Raw genomic sequence first — 19,703 nt, forward strand, 5'->3', positions numbered from 1 at the left:
CTTTTCATGAGTCAAAGGACTGTGAAATAATAGTTTTTGGAGAGGACATACTTTCCTGCCTGTTTTATATATTCCAACAAACAGAAGTGGAGAGTTTTGTCTGGAAAGACAAAGAAATACTCTCTTGCAGCAGAGCTTGCTGTTTCAGCCCTACCTGTCTCAAAAGAAACCCAACTGCAGGAGAGAACAGTAGAATAAAAATGAAATTGCAAAAAGATAAGTATTTAGGGAGGAAAATTCAGAAGAAATAAGAAATATGCTGCGAAGGGAGCAGATGAACAAAAACACCAGTAGTCATAAAGGCAAAAGTATTTTCCTGCAGTCTTCTGAAGAGGCAAACTGATATAAAAAATAAAAAGATGGCATAAAAGACTGAACTATGATTTTTAAAAACAGTAACATAGAGATGGACTGGTCAGCTGGAAAGACCACAAAGTTGATGCTGTTTTCTGGAGGAACAAACATCTGACAGGTTTCACCAGGCACCATTAGCTCCCAGCAGTCAGGTAGCAAGCCTGTAAGAGGGGCTGTGGGCTAACTTCTGACACTGCAAAGCTTTCATGGCATTTTTCCTTCCCTGGTAGGAATTTAAATATATGTGTCTGCATTCAGAGAAAAGAGTCAGAGCATATCTACCATCCTTTCCTTTTTTATTTCTGAATCACAGAATCATTTAGGTTGGAAAAAAATCTCTAAAATTACCAATTCCAACCTATGACCAAACACCAAAATGTCAGAAAGACCTTGGCACTGAGCACCACATCCAGCCTTTCCTTAAACAGCTCCAGACACAGTGACTCTACTACCTCCCTGGGCAGCCCAGTCCAGAGTCTAATCATCCTTTCTACGAAGAAATGCCTCCTGATGCAAAACCCTAAACCTTCCCTGGCGCAGTTTGTGTCCTCTTTTCCTTTTGCCAGCTGTCTGGGAGAAGAGACAATGCTCTCCATAGAGTACAGCAGACCCAGAGAACTGAAAAAGTGGCTATGAAACTACGGTATTCAACCAACTTAAACTGCATTTAATGACCCTTTAATAAGCCACCCTCTGTGGCATCTACTCCATCCAATTAATGATGGTGCTCTGAAAACGACTACCAAAAGCAACCTGGATGGAGGATTTCTTTGTACTGTCATCACGACTGCAACTACACCCTCAGATCTGGACACAACAATGTGGGGATGTCCTCCACAAAACCTCACTCTCCCTGTAACACACACCCAAGCAGATCTACAAGACTTCAGGAAGGTGCTACAAATCCTAAGGTTCATCTGCTCTTTGGGAGTACATGATCCAGGCCACTAAGGAGGGCATGGGAGGCACAAACTTTAGATTTACAGATTGAGGCTTTCTGTGCATTCGTGAAGGGCACAAATTTTTCTGTTCTGCTACAAAAGAGGCCTCTTCTCTTCCAGAGGTTTGAACCTGAGCAGAGCAGTGCCTGTCCTCCCAGGCAGCACCCACAGCTGAAAGCTGCAGCAAGGAAGAGACGTCTTCAGGCAAGCCACAGGCTGCACTAAGGATGGCACTGATAAAAGCAAGAAACAAAACAAACAGGCTGAGACTGAACGTGTGACCTCATGATCAGGATGATGCAATGTATCCAAAGCTGACCTTTTTGCTTCCTGTTGCTGCTTGACTCTAGAAATAAGCTGGGTAGCAGTGCATAATTCAATCGCACTGGCAAGTTCATTCTCCCGCTCCGTTACGAGGGCATGGTAGGCACCAACAATAAAGTTAAAGTAAACGTCAGGAGGCCAATGAATTGCTGAGGAGAACATTTGTTCTGATCTTCCATCAAGCACAATAACTCTAATGGAAGCTAGGAAACGGCTGTAAAACCTAATACCATGATGCAAGCAGGCAAACACCCAATCTACAGTTTGAGCACAGCAGGAGAAGGAGAAGAAGTAAGTAATCATTCTTACTTCACTACACAGATATGAAAGCAATACAGAATTTCCCTACTATCCCTTCTGGCTTGGCTGAAATCCCTCCAGGGGACCCATCCCCATTCTTCCTGAGCAGTTTGGATCCTGCAGATGTCAGATTTTTGGGAGACAAAGCAGATTAGGAATGAAGACACGCTGACCAGGTATGAACCCTGGCTGACAAAGAAGTACTTTTACCCATTTTGTCAGCTGCGCTGCAGCTGCAGTGGGCTGAGTGACCAGGAGAGCTGGGGATGCAGGGTGTAACCAGCCCTGTCCTCACAGCACAGCTGGCTTACTGCTCCCTCTAGCTGTCCCCACAGCAGAAGGAAGAGAAGCTGCCTTGACTCAGAGGCAGAAGGCTCCATTTTCATCTTCAGAGAGGTGCTGGAGCAAATCTGCAAGCTTTGGGAAGCATCCCATTCACAGCAGGGATGCTAGAAACCAGTGTTTGATTTATGGATGAGTCAGCCTCCATCTTTAAGTGCAGTGATGATTTTCAAGCCTCTTGCTTGGGCAGCGAAACCAAATGGCTATTGGTTATTTCATATGTAATTTAAAACTGTATTTACTATAAGTATCCTACTGAATCTTAAAGGCAGGACATACCCATGCACCAAAAAGATGAGCTGGTGGGGAATAAGACTGGCTGAACAGAGAGCTTTGGCTAGAATAAGAAAAAAAAATAAGGAGAGCTTATGGCCTCTGGAGAAAGGGCAGGTAACAAAGGAGGACTACAAGCATGTTGTGAGGTTATACAGGAAGAAAATTGGCAGGGCTAAAGCTCAGCTAGAACTTTGCCTGTCTGCTGCCATAAAAGACAATGGATATGACGGAAATATAGTGACAAAAAATGAAGAAATGGTTGAGGTGGTAGTTAATGCCTTCTTTGGCTCAGTCTTTAACAGCAAGACCAGGGTACCCAGGTTGTCCTCAGGGTACCCAGAACCCAGAGCTGGAAGATAGGGATGGGGAGCAGAAGAAAACCCCCACAATCCAGGAAAAAAATGGTCAGTGACCTGATACACCATTTACACATCCACAGGTCTAGGGGGCTCGATGAGATCCACCTGAGGGTACTGAGGGAACTGGCAGAAGAGCTTACTGAGCCACTTTCTATCATTTATCAGCAGCCCTGGCTAACTGGGGGTGTCCTAGTGCACTGGAAGTTGAAAATGCGATGCAATATCATGGAGCAGATCATGCTGAGTGCCCTCAGGTGGCATGTGCAGGATCTGGACAGGCTGGACCGATGGGCCAGGGCCAATGGTATGAGGTTCAATATGGCCAAGTGCAGGTCCTGCCCTTGGGTCACAACAACCCCATGTAGCACTACAGGCTGGGGAAGAGTAACTGGAAAGCTGCCCAGCAGAAAACAAGAGCCAGCTGTGAGCCCAGGTGGCCAAGAAGGCCAATGGCATCCTGGCCTGTTTCAGGAACAGCGTGGCCAGCTGGGCTGGGGCAGTGATTGTCCCCCTGTACTGGGCACTGGTGAAGCCACATCCAGAGTGCTGTGTCCAGTTCTGGGCCCCTCACTACAAGTAGGACATTAAGACACTGGAGGAGGTCCAGAGAAGGGCAACAGAGCTGAGAAAAGGTCTGGAGCACAAGGCTTATGAAGAGCTGCTCAGGCAGCTGAGGGTGTTTAGCCTGCAGAAAAGGAGGCTTGGGGGGGACCTTATCTCTCTCTACAACCACTTGAAAGGAGGCTGTGGCAAGGTGGGCGTCAGTCTCTTCTCTTGGTAAGAAATGATAGGACAAGAAGAAACCACCTGAGGTTGCACCAGGGAAGGTTTATATTGGATATTAGGAAAAGTTTCTTCACAGAGAGTGGTCAGGCATTGGAACAGACTGCCCAGGGAAGCGGTTGAGTCACTATTCCTGGAGGAATTTAAAAGACATGTAGACATGGCACTTAGGGACATGGATTAGTGGTGGATATGGCAGTGCTGTGTGAATGGTTGGACCCAATGACCTTAGAGGTCTTTTCCAATACAAATGTTTCAATGATTGCAACCCCAACACAAACCCCTAGGCGAACCTTGCAAGGCTTTCCCCTCAAAAGACACTCCTGAAAAGTTTTGATGTTTTGTAACAGCTGTCATTGAGGCTGGGTCACATATCTCAAGATCCCAATGAATTCCCACTCAGGCAAAATCTTAGATCCACGGTCATCTCAAAGATTCCCCAAGTCCTTTCTACCGACTGGAAGAAGGTATTTAATGCTGAACATAACTAAATTCCTTCAGAAAAAAAAATAAATCTAGTCCCAGTTGTAACCTGCTGGGCATTTCTCAAAACTTGCCTTGTTCAATTTTAGCCTGCTTTGAAAGCACGTAACAAATTAAAGGGGGCCCATTTGTTACGCAAATGATAGCTAGGGTTTCAAATAAAATAAGCCTAACCTTGATGGAGATTTCATCAGTGCAGGCTATTATTTCCCTCTGCTAATGGCTAACAGCCTAGTCATCTTCACCAAGCAGCAAGAGGTCTCCCAGCTGCCTGGGTGAATTACTCCTGGCTGGAGTAAGTAATATTAACCCCTCCAGGGTACATACGTAGGTCATAAAACAAGAGCTGCACACAGCTGCTAATGCCAGCAAAGGCAGCCTGTGCTCATCAGCTTGCTGGGTGTATACCAGGAGAGGGACAGAAGGACCACGGGCTTTGTACTGGCTGTGCCATATCACAGCAGCCCCACATCAATTGATGTTTTCCTTTGTGGAGGGATGGGTGTAAGCACAGATGAAGCAAGATAGGGATGACCAGTGCTAGCAATTCACAGATTATTAGGTCTCAGTTTAGATGGGGGGCAGAGAGGAGAATGTCCAAGAGTCTTGTCTTTGGAGTGACCCCATCCCACTGATCAGTGGCTCTTTGGGAGATCTGTGTCACTATTGTGCAGCAGCACAGCTCACTTGCAATGCCAGGACTTGCTCACTCTGGCTAAAGGAGTGAATAAATCCCCACAAATTGCTATAATAAAGATTCAGCCCACAGACTCTGTGGCATAAACACACATCTGGTCTCTGTTTGTAATGAAATCAGCTGAAAGCACCATTGTGCATTAATAACAAAAATGCTCAACATATTGCTACCAAATAAGCTCTGCTTGTCTTGAACTTCTATTGTCATGTGTTAATGCACTTTTAACACTGATAAATGATGAAGTGCTAGAAAACATTCATCAAGGGACTTTAAAGTCAAAAGATAAGCATTACTGCAGCATTGTTTTCTATTCCACCAGTTCTTTTATAATTTGGGCAGAAGTTAAAAACAGAAAGTCAGGGGCACAAAACAAACATTTCACATTGAGCCTGCCTTTCTTTGGTAAAGATTTCTTAACTATGGGGTTTATCCTGTGCTTGCGTGACATGAAAAAATCCTTGAGGATGCATGAAAGGGCGTTTCCTTTTTCAACAACTCAGTACTTTCCATATGTCCACCCACCTCCTCCTCCCTCTTCTTGCCACAAACAAGAAATGTCATTCACTCTAGTTTAATTCCACTCTTCAGTCCTTCTCCTTTGCCTTCCCTTACCCTCTCTGCCTTAATTTCCATGAGACACTTGCTTTCCCCTTGAAATTCTTGGCTAGTCTGCATGGTTCGTGCTTTATGTGTGACTGTTGATCCTTTTGGGTTCCTTGTGTGAGAAAAGCAGGGAGCTGAGCAAGCTCACTGCGCAGACTCAGAGTGGTCAACACATGAGAAGAGTTTTACCTTTTGAGTGATGTGGTTGATCCAGGGTGAAGAGCAGTTGCTAAGATCAGGTCCTTGGGGTTCCCAGATTCCGTCAGGCGCGAGACACCGGAAAGTTGCAACACCTGTAATAGGAAAGTTGCTGTGCTCAGTGTGACTGGTTGCATTTTGCCCCTGGAACTCCATGTTTGGAGAGCTTTTGGGAGCTTATTAGTGCTCAGGTCTTGAGTAGCAGACTTCTGAGTCATCCCAGTGTCCTAGTCTCCCATCATCTTGGTCCTTTAAGGGCCCTAAGACATAAAAGACCCACGATGTTGTGCAGGAATTTAATTTCCAATTCGGCAAACAGCAATTACAGAGAGAGGACTTGCAGGAAAGCCACCAGGTACTAAGAAATCAGAAGTAGATCGCAAACACTGAGCCAGCACCTTGAGTGGTCTGCCCCACCACTGGTGATTTGGGATCAGACCCTGTGCCTCATCTTCCTTGCTGCTTTATGAAGATTTTATGGCTCTGAATCATCATTACAACATTTGGGTGGAAACACACAAAAGTTTGAATGCTACAGACGCCAAGATATAATGGCTGGGGTTTACTGTCAGCCCCCAGCTGTCAAGAGGGACTTTGGAGGAGAGTTTTGTTTGGGAAGTGCTGCCCAATCCCTGCTGAAAAAGACAGCAAAATACCTCAGACCCTTTCAGACAAAGAGAAGTGCATCACTGCTAACGTATCACAGCTTTTAACATGTTGTGTGAATCACTGAAATGGGAGATGGGAAAGGCTTATTGGCCATCCACTATCCATAAGTTGGGCTCTTTCCCTTAGTTATTTTCATCCTGTCCTTAGCTCTTGTGCTTAGGAAAGAACTCCCTGCATCCAGCCTTCATTTTCCATCTTCTTTTCCTTTTTACAGCTTTGGTTCACACTATCCTTTCCCCTCTCTGGGAATCACATCATACTTTTGGCATTAGTTTTACCAAACAGGGCTGGAAAAGACAAAACGTTCTTTACCTATTCTCACCCCTGATACCTTTCCATGCTCCTCATACTTTAACATGTATTTTATCAGTCTGTCCTCACCAAATTCCAGACTGAGTCAGTACTCATATACTCAGGTGTGAATGGCTCTCCAGGAGGGGAGAATTAACACAGAGACTCTCCTCTGCCAGCCAGATCCCTTCAGCCCTCATTTTTGGGCAATTTCCTCCACTTTTGAGATTTCTTATTTGAAAGAGAACTTTTAGGGCTGGACACCAAGACTAGCATGAAAAATAACTATTTTTAGAAAACTGCATTTGTTAAACCACAGCAAAGTGAACTGTATGCCAAAACCCATTCTTAATGCGATTATGTTTCAAATTGAACAGAAAATTTCCAAAAGCAACGTTTTTCAAGAAAACAATTGTGGGAAGAGCAGAAGAAAAGGAGCAAAATCCAATAAGCAATAAACCATTTTGAAATATTTGGCTTTGTTTCCCCACCCCCACTTTCCCAGCTGATCATCCTGGATGCTGGCTGCAGTTTAAAAAAATCACTCACACTGGTTCAGGAGCTTCAAAGTACAAGTTTTGTTGATTTCCTCCCCTGTCCCCTCTCTTAGCAAAACAAGCAAAGAATTAGCCACCAACACATCAGTCAGTGAGCCAGGGGGCTACAAATACAGGCAAAACCAGGCAAGGAGCATCGTACACAACTTCCAGAAGCAGAGGCTCTTCCAGCACATTCCCAAGGGTTTTTAGTACTGGTTGCACACTGACAAAGTGTTATAGAAAGTGAAGACAGCCTGCTGTGTCCTCCCGGCCCCTGACTCACCTATGGAGCCCAAGGGACACGGCTGTTTTGCCAGCTGGCCCTGCCGAGTCCGGGACCACATGATGTCGCGGGCCTCCATGGGGTCGCAGCTCTCCGCCCCGGCTGCTGGCACCTGGGAGGAGGCAGGTGGCAGGTGTGTGGTCATTTCATCAGCAACATCAGCCATGGGGGACGGTGTGCTGGTGCTCCTGTTCCTCCTGCCCGAGGCTGACGTGGTGGTGGTGCGGCCTGTGGTGCTGGTGGCCATGCGTGGCGTGGTGCTGGCAGCGGTGCTCCCTGGGCCCAGAGCCCCCGAGGTGGATACTCCTGAAACCAAGGCGGAGCTAGTTAGAAAGAGGAAGGGATCCTCAAGCCTAGGTCCTGAGGATGTCCCCTCTGATGACTCCAGGGCCCTGCAGGGTGTAACTGGAGCTACGACTAAGGCAAGGCTTTCTGCACAAGCTGCCTTTCAGAGACAAGCTGGAGCAAACAGTGAGAGAAGCACACAGGGGGTAATGATCACTGCAGCACAACTGATTTTCCAAAAGCACTAGAATCTGATGAAAATAAAGCAGCACTTTATGCCCTCACCATTTTTCTTCCTGGCATTTTAATGTAAAAATCTTATTTCATATCTTTTAGGGAACACCTAGCAAAGAAGTGCTTTTAATTGTTAAGTGTTGCTGAAGACCCAGCTGGTTTGGACAGAAAAACGTATTCCATGGTGTAATAAAAAAAAAAAAAAACCAACAAAAATCAACAAACCCCAAAACCAAACCACAAATCCATTCCCAAAATCAAAAGTGCACAGAGGGATGAACACAAGGCTGCACTCTTGAGCAAGCCATCAACTTTCTCTGAGGTTCATGCTTTGCTGCACCATCCCAAGAGCAATGCCTGGCCCCTTGATCTGGAGGCCACGTGACACAAGCAGAAAAGCACGTCAGCCCAGCCAGATCCTCGAGACTTTAATGCTCAGTGGGCTAATTCATTGAAAACCTGCAATGAGCAGTCAAGCATCAAGAGGTGGGGAACCTGCTTTAGAGGTGCATTAACCCACTGTACATCCTGCAATAGCTGCACCAAGTACTGAGTGTGTGGGGAATATTGAGGGATGCCCACCTTACAATTACCTTATTTAACCTCCTGTTTAGACCAAGGTGCTTGCACAGACTGGAGCTTCAGAGGGATCTGTCTATGGCTTGGCCTGAAATAGGTGGGGGAACTGAAGCAGGCTGCCCACAGCTGCTCCCCCATCACCCCTGCCATGTCACACACAGCTCATGGAAAAGCTTGCTTCTCCCATCTCCTTTACCTCTCTCAAAGATAAGCACCCTCCAGCTTCTCTCAGCATAAAACTTTTACTCCAGTTCAGTGCCAGATATTCACAACTGCCCCCTCAATCCCTGCCTGAGAAAATTTTGGGGCTGACTGTGAAATGCAGGTAAGGAAGCAATATAAAAAGGCTTGTCTTGATCCATTCCCACTCTAATTTCCATGCTGTAATACCTCACTACCATCCCACCTCTTTCAGGGTCCAAAAAGCCTTCAGTCACTGCTGCTCCATGTCCAGCAACAGGAAATGGAGTTTCTACACTAATTCACCTGAGCACCAGGACACTAATCTAAAAACAGGTCTCCAACACTCAGTGATCAGATTTTCCAGTCTTCTGCAACCTCCCTTTCACCATGAACCCTGAGTCTGAAAAATATAATGCAAAAAACATGCAGATCCTGCATGTTTCTGCAGGATATTTTCTTTCAGATTTCTTCCAGTTTCTGCCCAAAGCTGCACCAGGTCACTGAACAATGATTTCCCCTCAGTGTTACAGGGAGGACTACAATTTGTAGAGAACTTCAGCAAATATTACACTTCTAGTGCAGCAGGATTTAATATAAGTATGTTTTATTTCTTCATAATATAGATTAGCCTGGTAGATAGCAACCTGTAAAATTTTTCCCATTTACTCTTACAATAACAAGTTATTTTCCTTCTGCAAAATTACCTATGCCATGCACAAAGGAACTGCGTAGATACAGTGGATGCAGTTTCAAAGTCAAAGCTAGCAAACCCTGTTTAAAATAATTCTTACAGTCATGTGTGAGCGTAGAGAAACATACACTGAGCACCCTGGAGCTCCCCTTGATCCACATGCAGGAGATCTGCATTTTTAAGCCTAGGTTTCATTGAAAATCATTGAATATCCCACGGCATGCTGTTTTATGAATAGCTCTGGCAAGTTTACTGTAGCAGATAGGCACAAGGGATTTAACGGCATTTTCCTTCAGCCATAAAAAAAATGAGCTGTTTTATCTTTCATAAACCCCCTGGCACCAGTGTCAAAATCTTTGAGGGCTTGTTCTTCCAACTTTTTTCTTGTTCCACTGGGCTTTCTTGCTGCTTTTGAAAATAAACACATCCGCCATTTACATAGGACAAGTTGTAAGACGACATGAAAGAGCTGCCTCCGAGTTGCCTAACGGAGTGAGACGGATGGGATACCACTGAGCTGAGTTCAAAGGTTTGATTATTCAAAGAGTCAACTTGGTAATGAGCTCCAGCAATCATGATCACCATGCTAACACCACCCAGTTTTTCACCAGGAAGCACCACTTGCCAATTTTGCTCACACAACCGTGTGCTTCAAAAACCAAGCTAATTGGTAAGGAGGTAAAGAACAGGGGATCAGGATCATTTACATATAAATGATTCTCAAATCCAAGCAAAACCATGAAGAGACTGCAACCTGTGTAAAAGCACCTAAATCCTACAGCACAGAACAGAGATCAAACCTCCAGATTAACTCAGGCTGCCAATAAATGGTGAATTTTTAACCTGGGGGAAAGCAGCACTGCAGCACTGCTTCAACAGAGGGATTCTTCAAACAATGTTTCACAAGATAATTTTTGCTCCAAGACAAACATCTTTAAAAAACTCCAACACTACTACAACTAGAAATGTATAAACTTAATTATTTTATTTTCACTGTTTGTTTTACCATGCACTCCCACATCAAGACTTTAAAGTTTTTGGATAAGACTCAGTTTTCATTCCTTACAAATCCAAGACTTTGCTGACTCTCATTCCATGAAGCACAGCACTGGGATAGGAATTTTCAGTGCTCCCAAGAAAGCAATTTATGGCTGTGGAAACATTTCTTCCCCAGAAACACCCCAAAGTGATACTTCACTTTTTTCTTTCCTGCTCTATCTAGAGAGCTGGCAGTAATAGCAGAAGACTAAGTTTTGCCATCATTCAGATTAAAGCTGCAGTCATAAAAAAAACAAACCCCAAAACATTTCCAGCATCCGCAAGGGAGCAATTGCAACTCCCAGAGGAGCCTCTCTCTACTCAGGGCACATTTGACTAGCAAGAAAATAGAAATTTTTAGGCTTTTCCCTTCTGTCTTTTATTTTCCAGCCTCCTCTTAGAGCTCAGGCTTGTGGAGGCAGATTTTTGCTTGGTGGAAGGAAAATCATGATAGAGATTTGCTCATAGGGAAAAATCTCATATAAATAATGGACTGTCTTTTCCCCCATTTCTCTCTGTTCCCCCTTCCTGAAGTAGTGACATGACAAGTGACCAGCACTTTGTATTTGTCATGAAGAAAATCCACCACATGCCATATAACCACAATGTGGTTAGATGCTCTGCTCACCTTATCCTGGTGCACCAAGACATAGGAGACTGCTTTCCCAAATGACTCTGACTAGTGTTTTCCTATCACAAAAGCAGCTTTGATTGCAAGAAAGGCTATTTGCTACCTTTTCTCTCATTTTTCTTAAATTTTGGCACCTAAGTCTCCAGCCAATGACCCGGTGTACTCAATAATACTTTATAAGAGACATCATGCACTTTCTGTCCCACGAGTGAAGATAACTAGGTGGCCCTCGAGCAGAAATTGCTGAGAGGATTTCCTGGGTGAGGCTCACTGGCTTTGGTGGGGTAAGGGATGACAGGAGACATCCATCAAGCTGTCCCCCTGGGGTCACAATCCAAAGGTTCAGCCTGCAGGCTGCGTGCTACGAGCCAGCACTTGCTCACGTAATTGGAAGGAAAGGCTGCACTCCAAGTTCCCCGCTCAAGGTCCAAGCAAACCACGATGACTTCACTCTCTGGCGAGTCCTGCATTCCTGAGCCTGATGCTCAAGGAGAAGGGATGGGGTGCTGGCAGCCTGGAGGCCCTGCCTGCTCCCTGTGCTGCACCTAAAGCAGGGCTGGACCAAGTGAGGTACAACTAATCCAGCAGCTCAACAGCAGCAATGCCAGCGTTCTCTTGAGCACGTCCAGACTCCATTATTTACACATGTTGCTGCTGCACAAAGGTAAATGGAGCACTGAAGGAGTTGGGTAGGCTGTGAGAAGCACAAAACCTGGAAGTCTCTCCCTTTCCTCCCTCCCTCTAGTTTTGCCCTTTTCATATTTGGCAACCACATCCTTTGCTTACAGCATCCCTTTTATCATTTCTTCTACTGAAAGATGGTACAAGTTGTATTTACATAGCAAATAAGAAGGTTTAGGCATGCATTGAAAGAAGCATCACAAAACCCCACAAACCTAATACAATTGGAGGATTATATCACAGCTGTTTTTCTCTTCCCTGTCATATAAATGCATCTCATGGGAATTAATTTTCTACAGGCATTTTCAAACACATTTCAGAACATCTTCTGAATCTCCCTAGAAAAACAGTAGTATCTGAAAGAAAGTATATTCCCACTTTCTTTCGCCTTTTTTTTTTGTTTTCCGTTAAATCCCTTGTGTTTTTTTCAGAGAACTCCACGTGACGTAACAGAGGAGAATGATGAAAAGAAGCACCGACACAGACGGCACCAACTCATTAACACACTGTTGGGTTGCAAAGTTACACTGAGTCTATGTTAAAGACATTACCCTGCAAAACCTTCTCATGGTAAATGTGTTCTGGAAGACCAAAAGCCACATGCTGGTGCCACTCCAGAGCTGCGAGCCCGGGAATCGACAAGGTGAGATTAGCCCCTAAATTATGTACAGCTCCTTCCACGTGTTTGAGAGCAACTATGATTTATTTTTACTGCAGGCGAAGGCCAAGTCGGCCTCACATCAAACATCTGAACAGTTCTCCCCTCTGCTCACACATGCCATTATTTTGGGAAGCTGAGCCAGAATCCTGCGTGTGAACATAAGTTCACATGCTGCTTTTGGGGAAGTTGGGATTGTGGAGCTTTATTTACTGACACTGACAAAAGGCTTGCAAAACTCATTGATGGAAAGATTACATATGCAGTGGCTCCAGAGTGCTCAACGTGGCACGTTGTCTCCACCAACACAACTGCACACAGCCCTGTGCTGTGAAAAAGGCACATCAAGTATGATACACAGCTCTTCCTTTTCCTGCCTCTTAACTAACACAAGGGAATGAGGGAAAGCAGAGGAGGAGGAGGATGCTGCATCTGAGAGATCTGAGAGAGGGAAGAGTCATTCCCTTGTGGACAGCTGACAAATGGAAAAATCACTTTCTGGATTTTCTTTTTTTCCTACTTCTTCTAGCAGGGGATCAGTTTTTGTGCCCAAGGCTACTCTGCCCACATATGACTGCTCTGCTGGGCTTGTGCAGATGCTGTAATGGATATGGGCCATATGCTGAGTTCCTGCGCTAAGAGGAAACCTACAGCAGCAGTCCAAGACATGGTGCAGACTCAGTTGTTTCAAGGCACTTCAAGCTGGAATCACTTAACACGCTGGGATTTTGCTCTGAGTCTCAGTCTCAGCATTTAACATAAACAACTAAGAATGAGAGCCAAAGTGGGAGAAATCAGCACAACAGGCTAAAGCTCACTCAAACTGCCCCAGCTCGTCCTTTTCACTGCAGCACCACTCTCAGCAAGACAGTTAATACAACCAAAAAACCACTGAATGCACCTATTTTCAACAGGCAAAAGGTATGCAGACCAGAGCCCTTTTGACTCAAAACTCTGCATTTCTGACAATGATCAACAGTTCACTCCACATGCTGGATTGCTACAGAAAGGCTGTTCTGTCAAAAACATTGTATTATTGAAAATTTCTAGGTTTTGCCTGAAAAAAGTAAGAACCCAAACAGCAGCCTGACTGCATTTTCGTGAAATATCAACTTTTAGGCTTCTGTAGGACTTTTGTGGGGGTGTGCATGTGTCAGCACTTAATACTTTTTCTGTCTCCAAACAGCTCTTAATGTCAAGTCCCCAATTTAGCTGTCATTTGAATAAAAGAAGATACATCTTTATTTTCTTCTTTTTTTTCTCTCTGACCCATTCTTCTCCAAGAAACTACTGGATCCTGCTAAAAATATGCAACTTCAGAGACATCAGACAAAATTTTAACTGTTATTTTACAGCACATATCTAGCAACACCAGAAGATGAATGGGCACAGCACAGGAGCATCACCTGTTGTCTTCACCATAGTCCTCTTCTATCAGAAGACAGTTCCTAAAGTCTTATCTCTGGTTTCCCACCCAGGACCTCTGCCAAATCCACCTTTGTGAACCTCTTGTATCCTTTGGCAACCATCCACTGAGAGTATTAAAGCCTTATTGCTTGTTCCAGACTTTGCAACTGATTCTGAATGCAGAAATTTACCTGAACCATTGTGCACAAGACACACAAAAAAATTGAGTATTTCTTTCAGCATCATGCTGTAATGCTTTTAGAAATGCACATGAACTATGCCTATAGGAAAAGATTACAGAAGAGATGATCTAATAGACAGTAGATCAGGATTTATTATAAGTGGACAAATCTAATAGTTTTTAGAGTTCAGTTCAAGGGCTATTTTTAGGCACTCTAGCTTCAATTCACTCTGGTTCTCAAAAATACTGTCAGATGTGGTTGCAGTTACTTTGAATTTCTGGATTTGAATGTATAAAATCTGATTTTTTTTTTTTTCTTTTCCAATCCACATGTGGCTTCACACAGGGGGAAAAAAGAAGCATACAAACCTTTTTTTTAAGGACATACCAGCTGTGTGTTATTACTGGATGTATGGAGTGAACTTCTAACCTCCTAAACAATCACTGTCCCTTGGCATGATTCACATCCATCAGAGCCAGTGGTGCAGATCTTATGCACTGTCTTCCAACCTGAATCCTTCAAACTCTATTAAAGAGAAGCTTGGAAGGAATTCCCCAGTATCCCATTGTTAGAGAAATCACTTTTGATTTGAGTAACAGGTGCTGTCAGTTTTTCATTCAGACCACATTAGGGTACAGACACGTGAGCACTGCATATTCACAGCTTTAAGAGATTGACTGGAGTCTGGGATTGCCAGCTTTTTGGGGTTTTTTTATCTTTTAATTAATTAAACCATGTATGCTCTATCCACACAGGCTGAAACATACCTTTTAGTTTCTAGGCAGAACAAGCAAATGTGTAGCTGGTAAGAGGGAAACCCAATTTTTTCCATCTGTATGGCAACGGATGCAGCTTCATCTAATCTGTGTTTCCCACTTTTTGCCTGCACTTCTCCATCTTTAATTGAACAACTTGTGTGCACTGTGCAGAGGCAGTGCCAGATGGAGCCAGTCTCTCTCCAGCAGTTCTCCACCTCTGCATTTGCAAAGAATGGAATTGAGCGCAGGAATCATAAAGTGACTGTTCACGCCCCAGCATTTTCTCATCTACCCAATCAATGTGATGAGCCCTTTGCAGTCAGGCAGTCAGCTTATACCACTGTCCAAAACATTTTTTCGGTTGCAAGCTACAAACACAACTTAATAAAAGAAAACCATCATCTTCAAATAGTCTCTGTTCAACTGTGTGTGTAATATCTCCAATCTACATGTTAGTCAGCAAGATGGCCAATTGCATTCAGACAAATGCCTTGGACTTTCTTAAACATATCATAATCTGCCTGTGAAATGGCTGGTTAGTTGCCTTCCAATTTGTGAAATGGTTCAAATGCTGTAAATAAAAAAGAAATTGGACAGCTTTCAAAAAGGACAGATTAGACTTTTCAATTCTTGGTATTCTGTGTTTCCAAGCTACACTCCTGTGATCTCTGTATTAATATTCAGAACCTGATTGTACTATGCTGCTATCTTGAGGATGAGGCCACAGTACAATCGAGCCCAAGGAGGCAATCCACTGGAACTACAAGAAGTCAGCTCCCTGGCCCCACAGCACATATGTGTGCAAGGGCTGTCAGGGAGAGATGGATGAAAATTTGCCTGGTCCCACTTTCTCCTGTCCAGCTTGGCAGATTGAAAGAAAAAGGGCTATTTTTGCATTACAATTCACCTCCCTTTGCACCACTATCCCTTGGCCCCAGCTTCTCTGGGGCTCAGGATTTGAGGTGCCTATCACATTCATGTACTGGGCTTCCAAATCAGCCCCCATGCCCAATGTCTTAAGTGTAAACACTCTCTGAGGGTGGGCTGGTCAGCTGAAATCAAAGAGAGGAAAAGGAATAAACCATAACATATCAAAGGTGGAGTTACAGCTGCTCACAGCCTTCTTCCTCTAACCCACGTTAGGATTGACTTCACTGGCATGCAGATCATATTGCATTCCCAGACATGAACTGGAGACCTGACAGCAGGCCCTGCTGGCTGTACAGTACATCTTACATCCATAGTCTAGAGCAACAGGAATTATAAACCTGCCAGCACAACCTCACCTTTTGCCTTTCACCAAAACCATCTATTTTCTCCTCTTGCTACCAACTAGCTATTTCAAACCTGTTTTAAAATCCAAAATCCTTCTCCAAAGCCACCAAAGGTGCTTCCTCTCTACAGGGTATTTGCTCTGCTCAGTCTCTGACTGCATTGGCTTCTATTTTATTTATTTTTTCCATTTACTCTTGTTCCTGTGAGGAAACCAGCCTGAACTGTGGAGAGAACTGACCACTGAAACCACCAGAAATACAGAAATGGTGAGAAAGGCTGCCTTTCCTCATCCTTTGAGCATGTCCTGGTGCACCTTGGTATGGATGTGCTGTCAAGACCCCTCCTGAAAGTCAGAGGGCAGGCACAGCTTCAGGCCTCTTGGCCACATCTTGGTTTGGAGCTCAGTTCAATCCTCTCTCCAAACTTACCAGTGGCTTGCTTACCAGATGGAAAGGAGGGAGAGAAGAAAGAAGCCTCTGCTAAAAAAAAATACTTCACATAAACCAATCCTAGGAAGCTGACAAAACTCCCTTGTAAGAATATCAATATTCAGCTACTTTCAGAAATAAAGCAGTTTCCCTGAAAAAAACATAAAATGCTGCTCAGCTCCCTTTCTAAACTCTTGATTACTTATGTAGAAACGTCAATATATTGTAAAGCTCAATTCTAATAGCTGTATTCATCCTGGCTCAGAGATCTGCCTAAACAATCCTTAACTACAGCACTGGTGTCTAAATTTGTTTTATAGATATCTGACTTATGCAGAGGGTTCCAACAATGACAGCACCATTAATATTATGAAAAACACATTTACTTCAGCAAAGCAGATTTATAACAAATAAACAAACTGTGCCATTACAGGGTGTTTTAAGGTGAAATGAACTGGGTAGCACTTTCAGGGAACTCCAGTTTTCCTAACAGACTTGAGTACTGGACACAGGCACCTGGGTGCACTATCAAGTCCATGCTGATATCCTAAAAAGCCTGGCATGCAAGCAGCTCTCACCCGTGTCCCAGAAGCTAATTTTTCATTTGAGAGAGGCCACTGGGGTGCTAGTAGCAATGTGAATATTCATTCATATGGTCAGCATCTCAGATCTCCACCCTGAAGGCTCCAGGGCCAGAGGCATTGCCATGGCCAGCCATCTCAGCTGAAAAGTCACAGCAGAAACCCGAGAGGCAGGAAGGAACAAGCTCCAAAACATCAGAAAAGGAGGTTTTACATAGTAAATTTTTCTCAGAAACATTAAGGGCTACCAGCTCTCATGAAGTCAGCTTTGGCTGAGCTGTAGTTTCAGATTTTTAGCCAAGGGGCTGATGACAAGATGACAATACATAATCCCAGGATGGAAAAACTTTCAACATTGATTTGTAGCTTTACATCTGTCACCCTTCAGGTTATCCTTATTAATGGGTAGCTCAGACCAGCACATTGCAAGGTCAGCATGTTTTCTTGTATGAAGCCAAAGAATATACCCATTGACCTTTTAAGACTCAGAACTGGGCCCACAAAAGAGAAAAGACATAAAAAACTTACAAGAAAGTGAATGCGAGTAGTGAAAAGCAAGTATTTTAGGTCAAAGTCGTATGCCTGCTTCCCCAGGTTTGGCATGTGGTTTTTACATGCAGTCAGGTGCTAAAGTTTACATGCCCAGGGGAATTACTGGTCCAAACCAGAGGTACCAAATGCACAGAGCAATGTCCAGGTGCTACTGTGCCAGATTAGGGATTTTCCATAATGTACTCTTGGCCTGGAAGCCTAAACTGCACCTGATCCACTTGGGCTACCAACAAAAGCATTGCAGATCCTCACAAGCAACAGCAGAAATCTCAGGAAATTGGGAATTGGCAGAAAAAAAAAAAAAAAAAAAGAAAGAGGATGACAGAGAAATGAAAAAAGCAAATTGTATCCTTTAGAGATTTTTAAGCTGTGTAATCTCCTTGCCTTTTTATAACATATACATCCATAAAATGAAGGTACAAAATCTTGTACCTGATGTCACTGCAAAGCATAAATGTCATACTTTGAACAAAAGAATGATGTCTCTCATAAGGAAAAAAAAATAGACATATTCAACATGTGAAAAAAGAGGAGAGAGAGGAGAGACAAAGAAAATCTGACCTGGTCCAATTCACATGCCTTAAAAACATAACTGCTAAATAGCTATATTTGTCTTATAGACAAACACAGACACACAGACTTAACTAAATGTGAATGCATTTCCATAGGACAGCACAATTCAAAAGCGTAACAGAAAAACCAGAGGGAAAAAAAATAGTCAAGCAGTATGCATTCAATTCTGAAATACAGCAGAGATGCATATATACTTACAGATGTTTTCTTACTTTCAATCTAGGATACAACTACTGCTTACAGTGCATGGCCAAAGAGCTGCTATAGGCTTCTAGCACACAGCCCAAACCTCACTTTACAGCTCTCACAGGTAACATAAAACAAATACACCAGTCTACAGCGATTATTAGTTTTCCCTCTCTTCGGTATCAAACATGTTCAAATGTTTTTGTTTTGTAAATTTTTTACAGCAGACCACTTAGTACATGTGTTGAGACCTGTAATGCTATTAGCCCTGAGCCTTTCAAATTCCATGCATGCATCAAAAAGTTTCATGAATTTATAGGGAAGAAGTATATTAGTTTTTCTAGTCATTGCAGTGCTTCACAGGTACTAAAAACTCAAAAGCCCTAATATTTTACATTATCCAGCCAGAACTCTCATTTTGTAATAATACCAAACCAAAAATCTAGCTCACTTATGTCATCAAAAGCAACTCTTCTTCCATTATCTTAAATATAAATGAGAAAAACCATACAGCTGAAGCAGACAGAATAATTTATAATGAGACGAGATCTGTCATGCCAGTAATACTAGAAAAAAATTGAGCATAACCTTGAACTCATTCAGAATTGGAGGAAAAAACAGACTTTCTAGGGTGGTGGTCAGGCTCAAGATGAAAAGAGAGGAAGAAGGTGACCTGTGATAGACCTTCATGGTCAGCACTAAGCAAGTCAAGAAATGTTTATATCTTCAAATAAATGCTAGGCACAATTTGCTGCTTTTTCTTCTTTAGAGGCTAGAGCGTAAATGACCATGGATCAGACATGGCATTCACTGGCATGGCATTCAACCTGGAGATGGCTCAGTAAAATACAAATTCCAAGTGTAGGCCCTTCAGTGGCAAGCAGCTCAATCACTACATTTAGCTGCCATGGAGATTGTTCCAAGGCAGAGAGAAATGTGGTTCTACTTGAAGAAAAAGGGAGAGATTTGATTTAGGAAGCTGAGTCAGCCAGTTTATAGACAATAAAAGGTAGCATCAAAAGCCATTCAATTTGTCCGAGACCCCAGGTGCTCTTTGGAGGTGCAGGAGCCTACAGGTTGGTGCAATGCCACTGCCTTCACTGTATCAACATCTCCATGCCTAAGCCTCGACTGAAAACTGTGCCATCCATCAGCAAGCAGCTTCTGACTTTGCAACCCTGAAAAGCTCAGTGTCTCTTACAGCAAATCTCCAGGCTACAAAAGAAACTGCAAGCATCTCAACTATTTGCTTGCCTGTCCTTGGGGTGTTTGCATGGTGCTGGGGAAGGCTTAAGCCTTTACACAGACAAACAGAAAATCCGGAACTACGGCACAGATG

General features: G+C 43.6%; 1 protein-coding gene across 14 annotated transcripts in view; it reads right to left on the reverse strand.

Annotated features, from left to right (window-relative positions):
* Positions 1–19,703, reverse strand: part of ADGRL3 (adhesion G protein-coupled receptor L3) — a 489,715-nt gene that overhangs the window by 97,090 nt on the left and 372,922 nt on the right. For all 14 annotated transcript variants that reach the window (XM_030948024.1, XM_030948015.1, XM_030948022.1 and 11 more), the window contains 2 exons: positions 7,443–7,748; positions 5,652–5,755 (listed from right to left, as the gene is read on the reverse strand). In XM_030948024.1, coding sequence (XP_030803884.1) covers positions 5,652–5,755; positions 7,443–7,748 — 410 coding nt within the window. The remainder of the gene's footprint in view (positions 1–5,651; positions 5,756–7,442; positions 7,749–19,703) is intronic.

This window comes from Camarhynchus parvulus, chromosome 4, assembly GCF_901933205.1.
Source record: "Camarhynchus parvulus chromosome 4, STF_HiC, whole genome shotgun sequence".
NCBI lineage: Eukaryota > Metazoa > Chordata > Aves > Passeriformes > Thraupidae > Camarhynchus > Camarhynchus parvulus.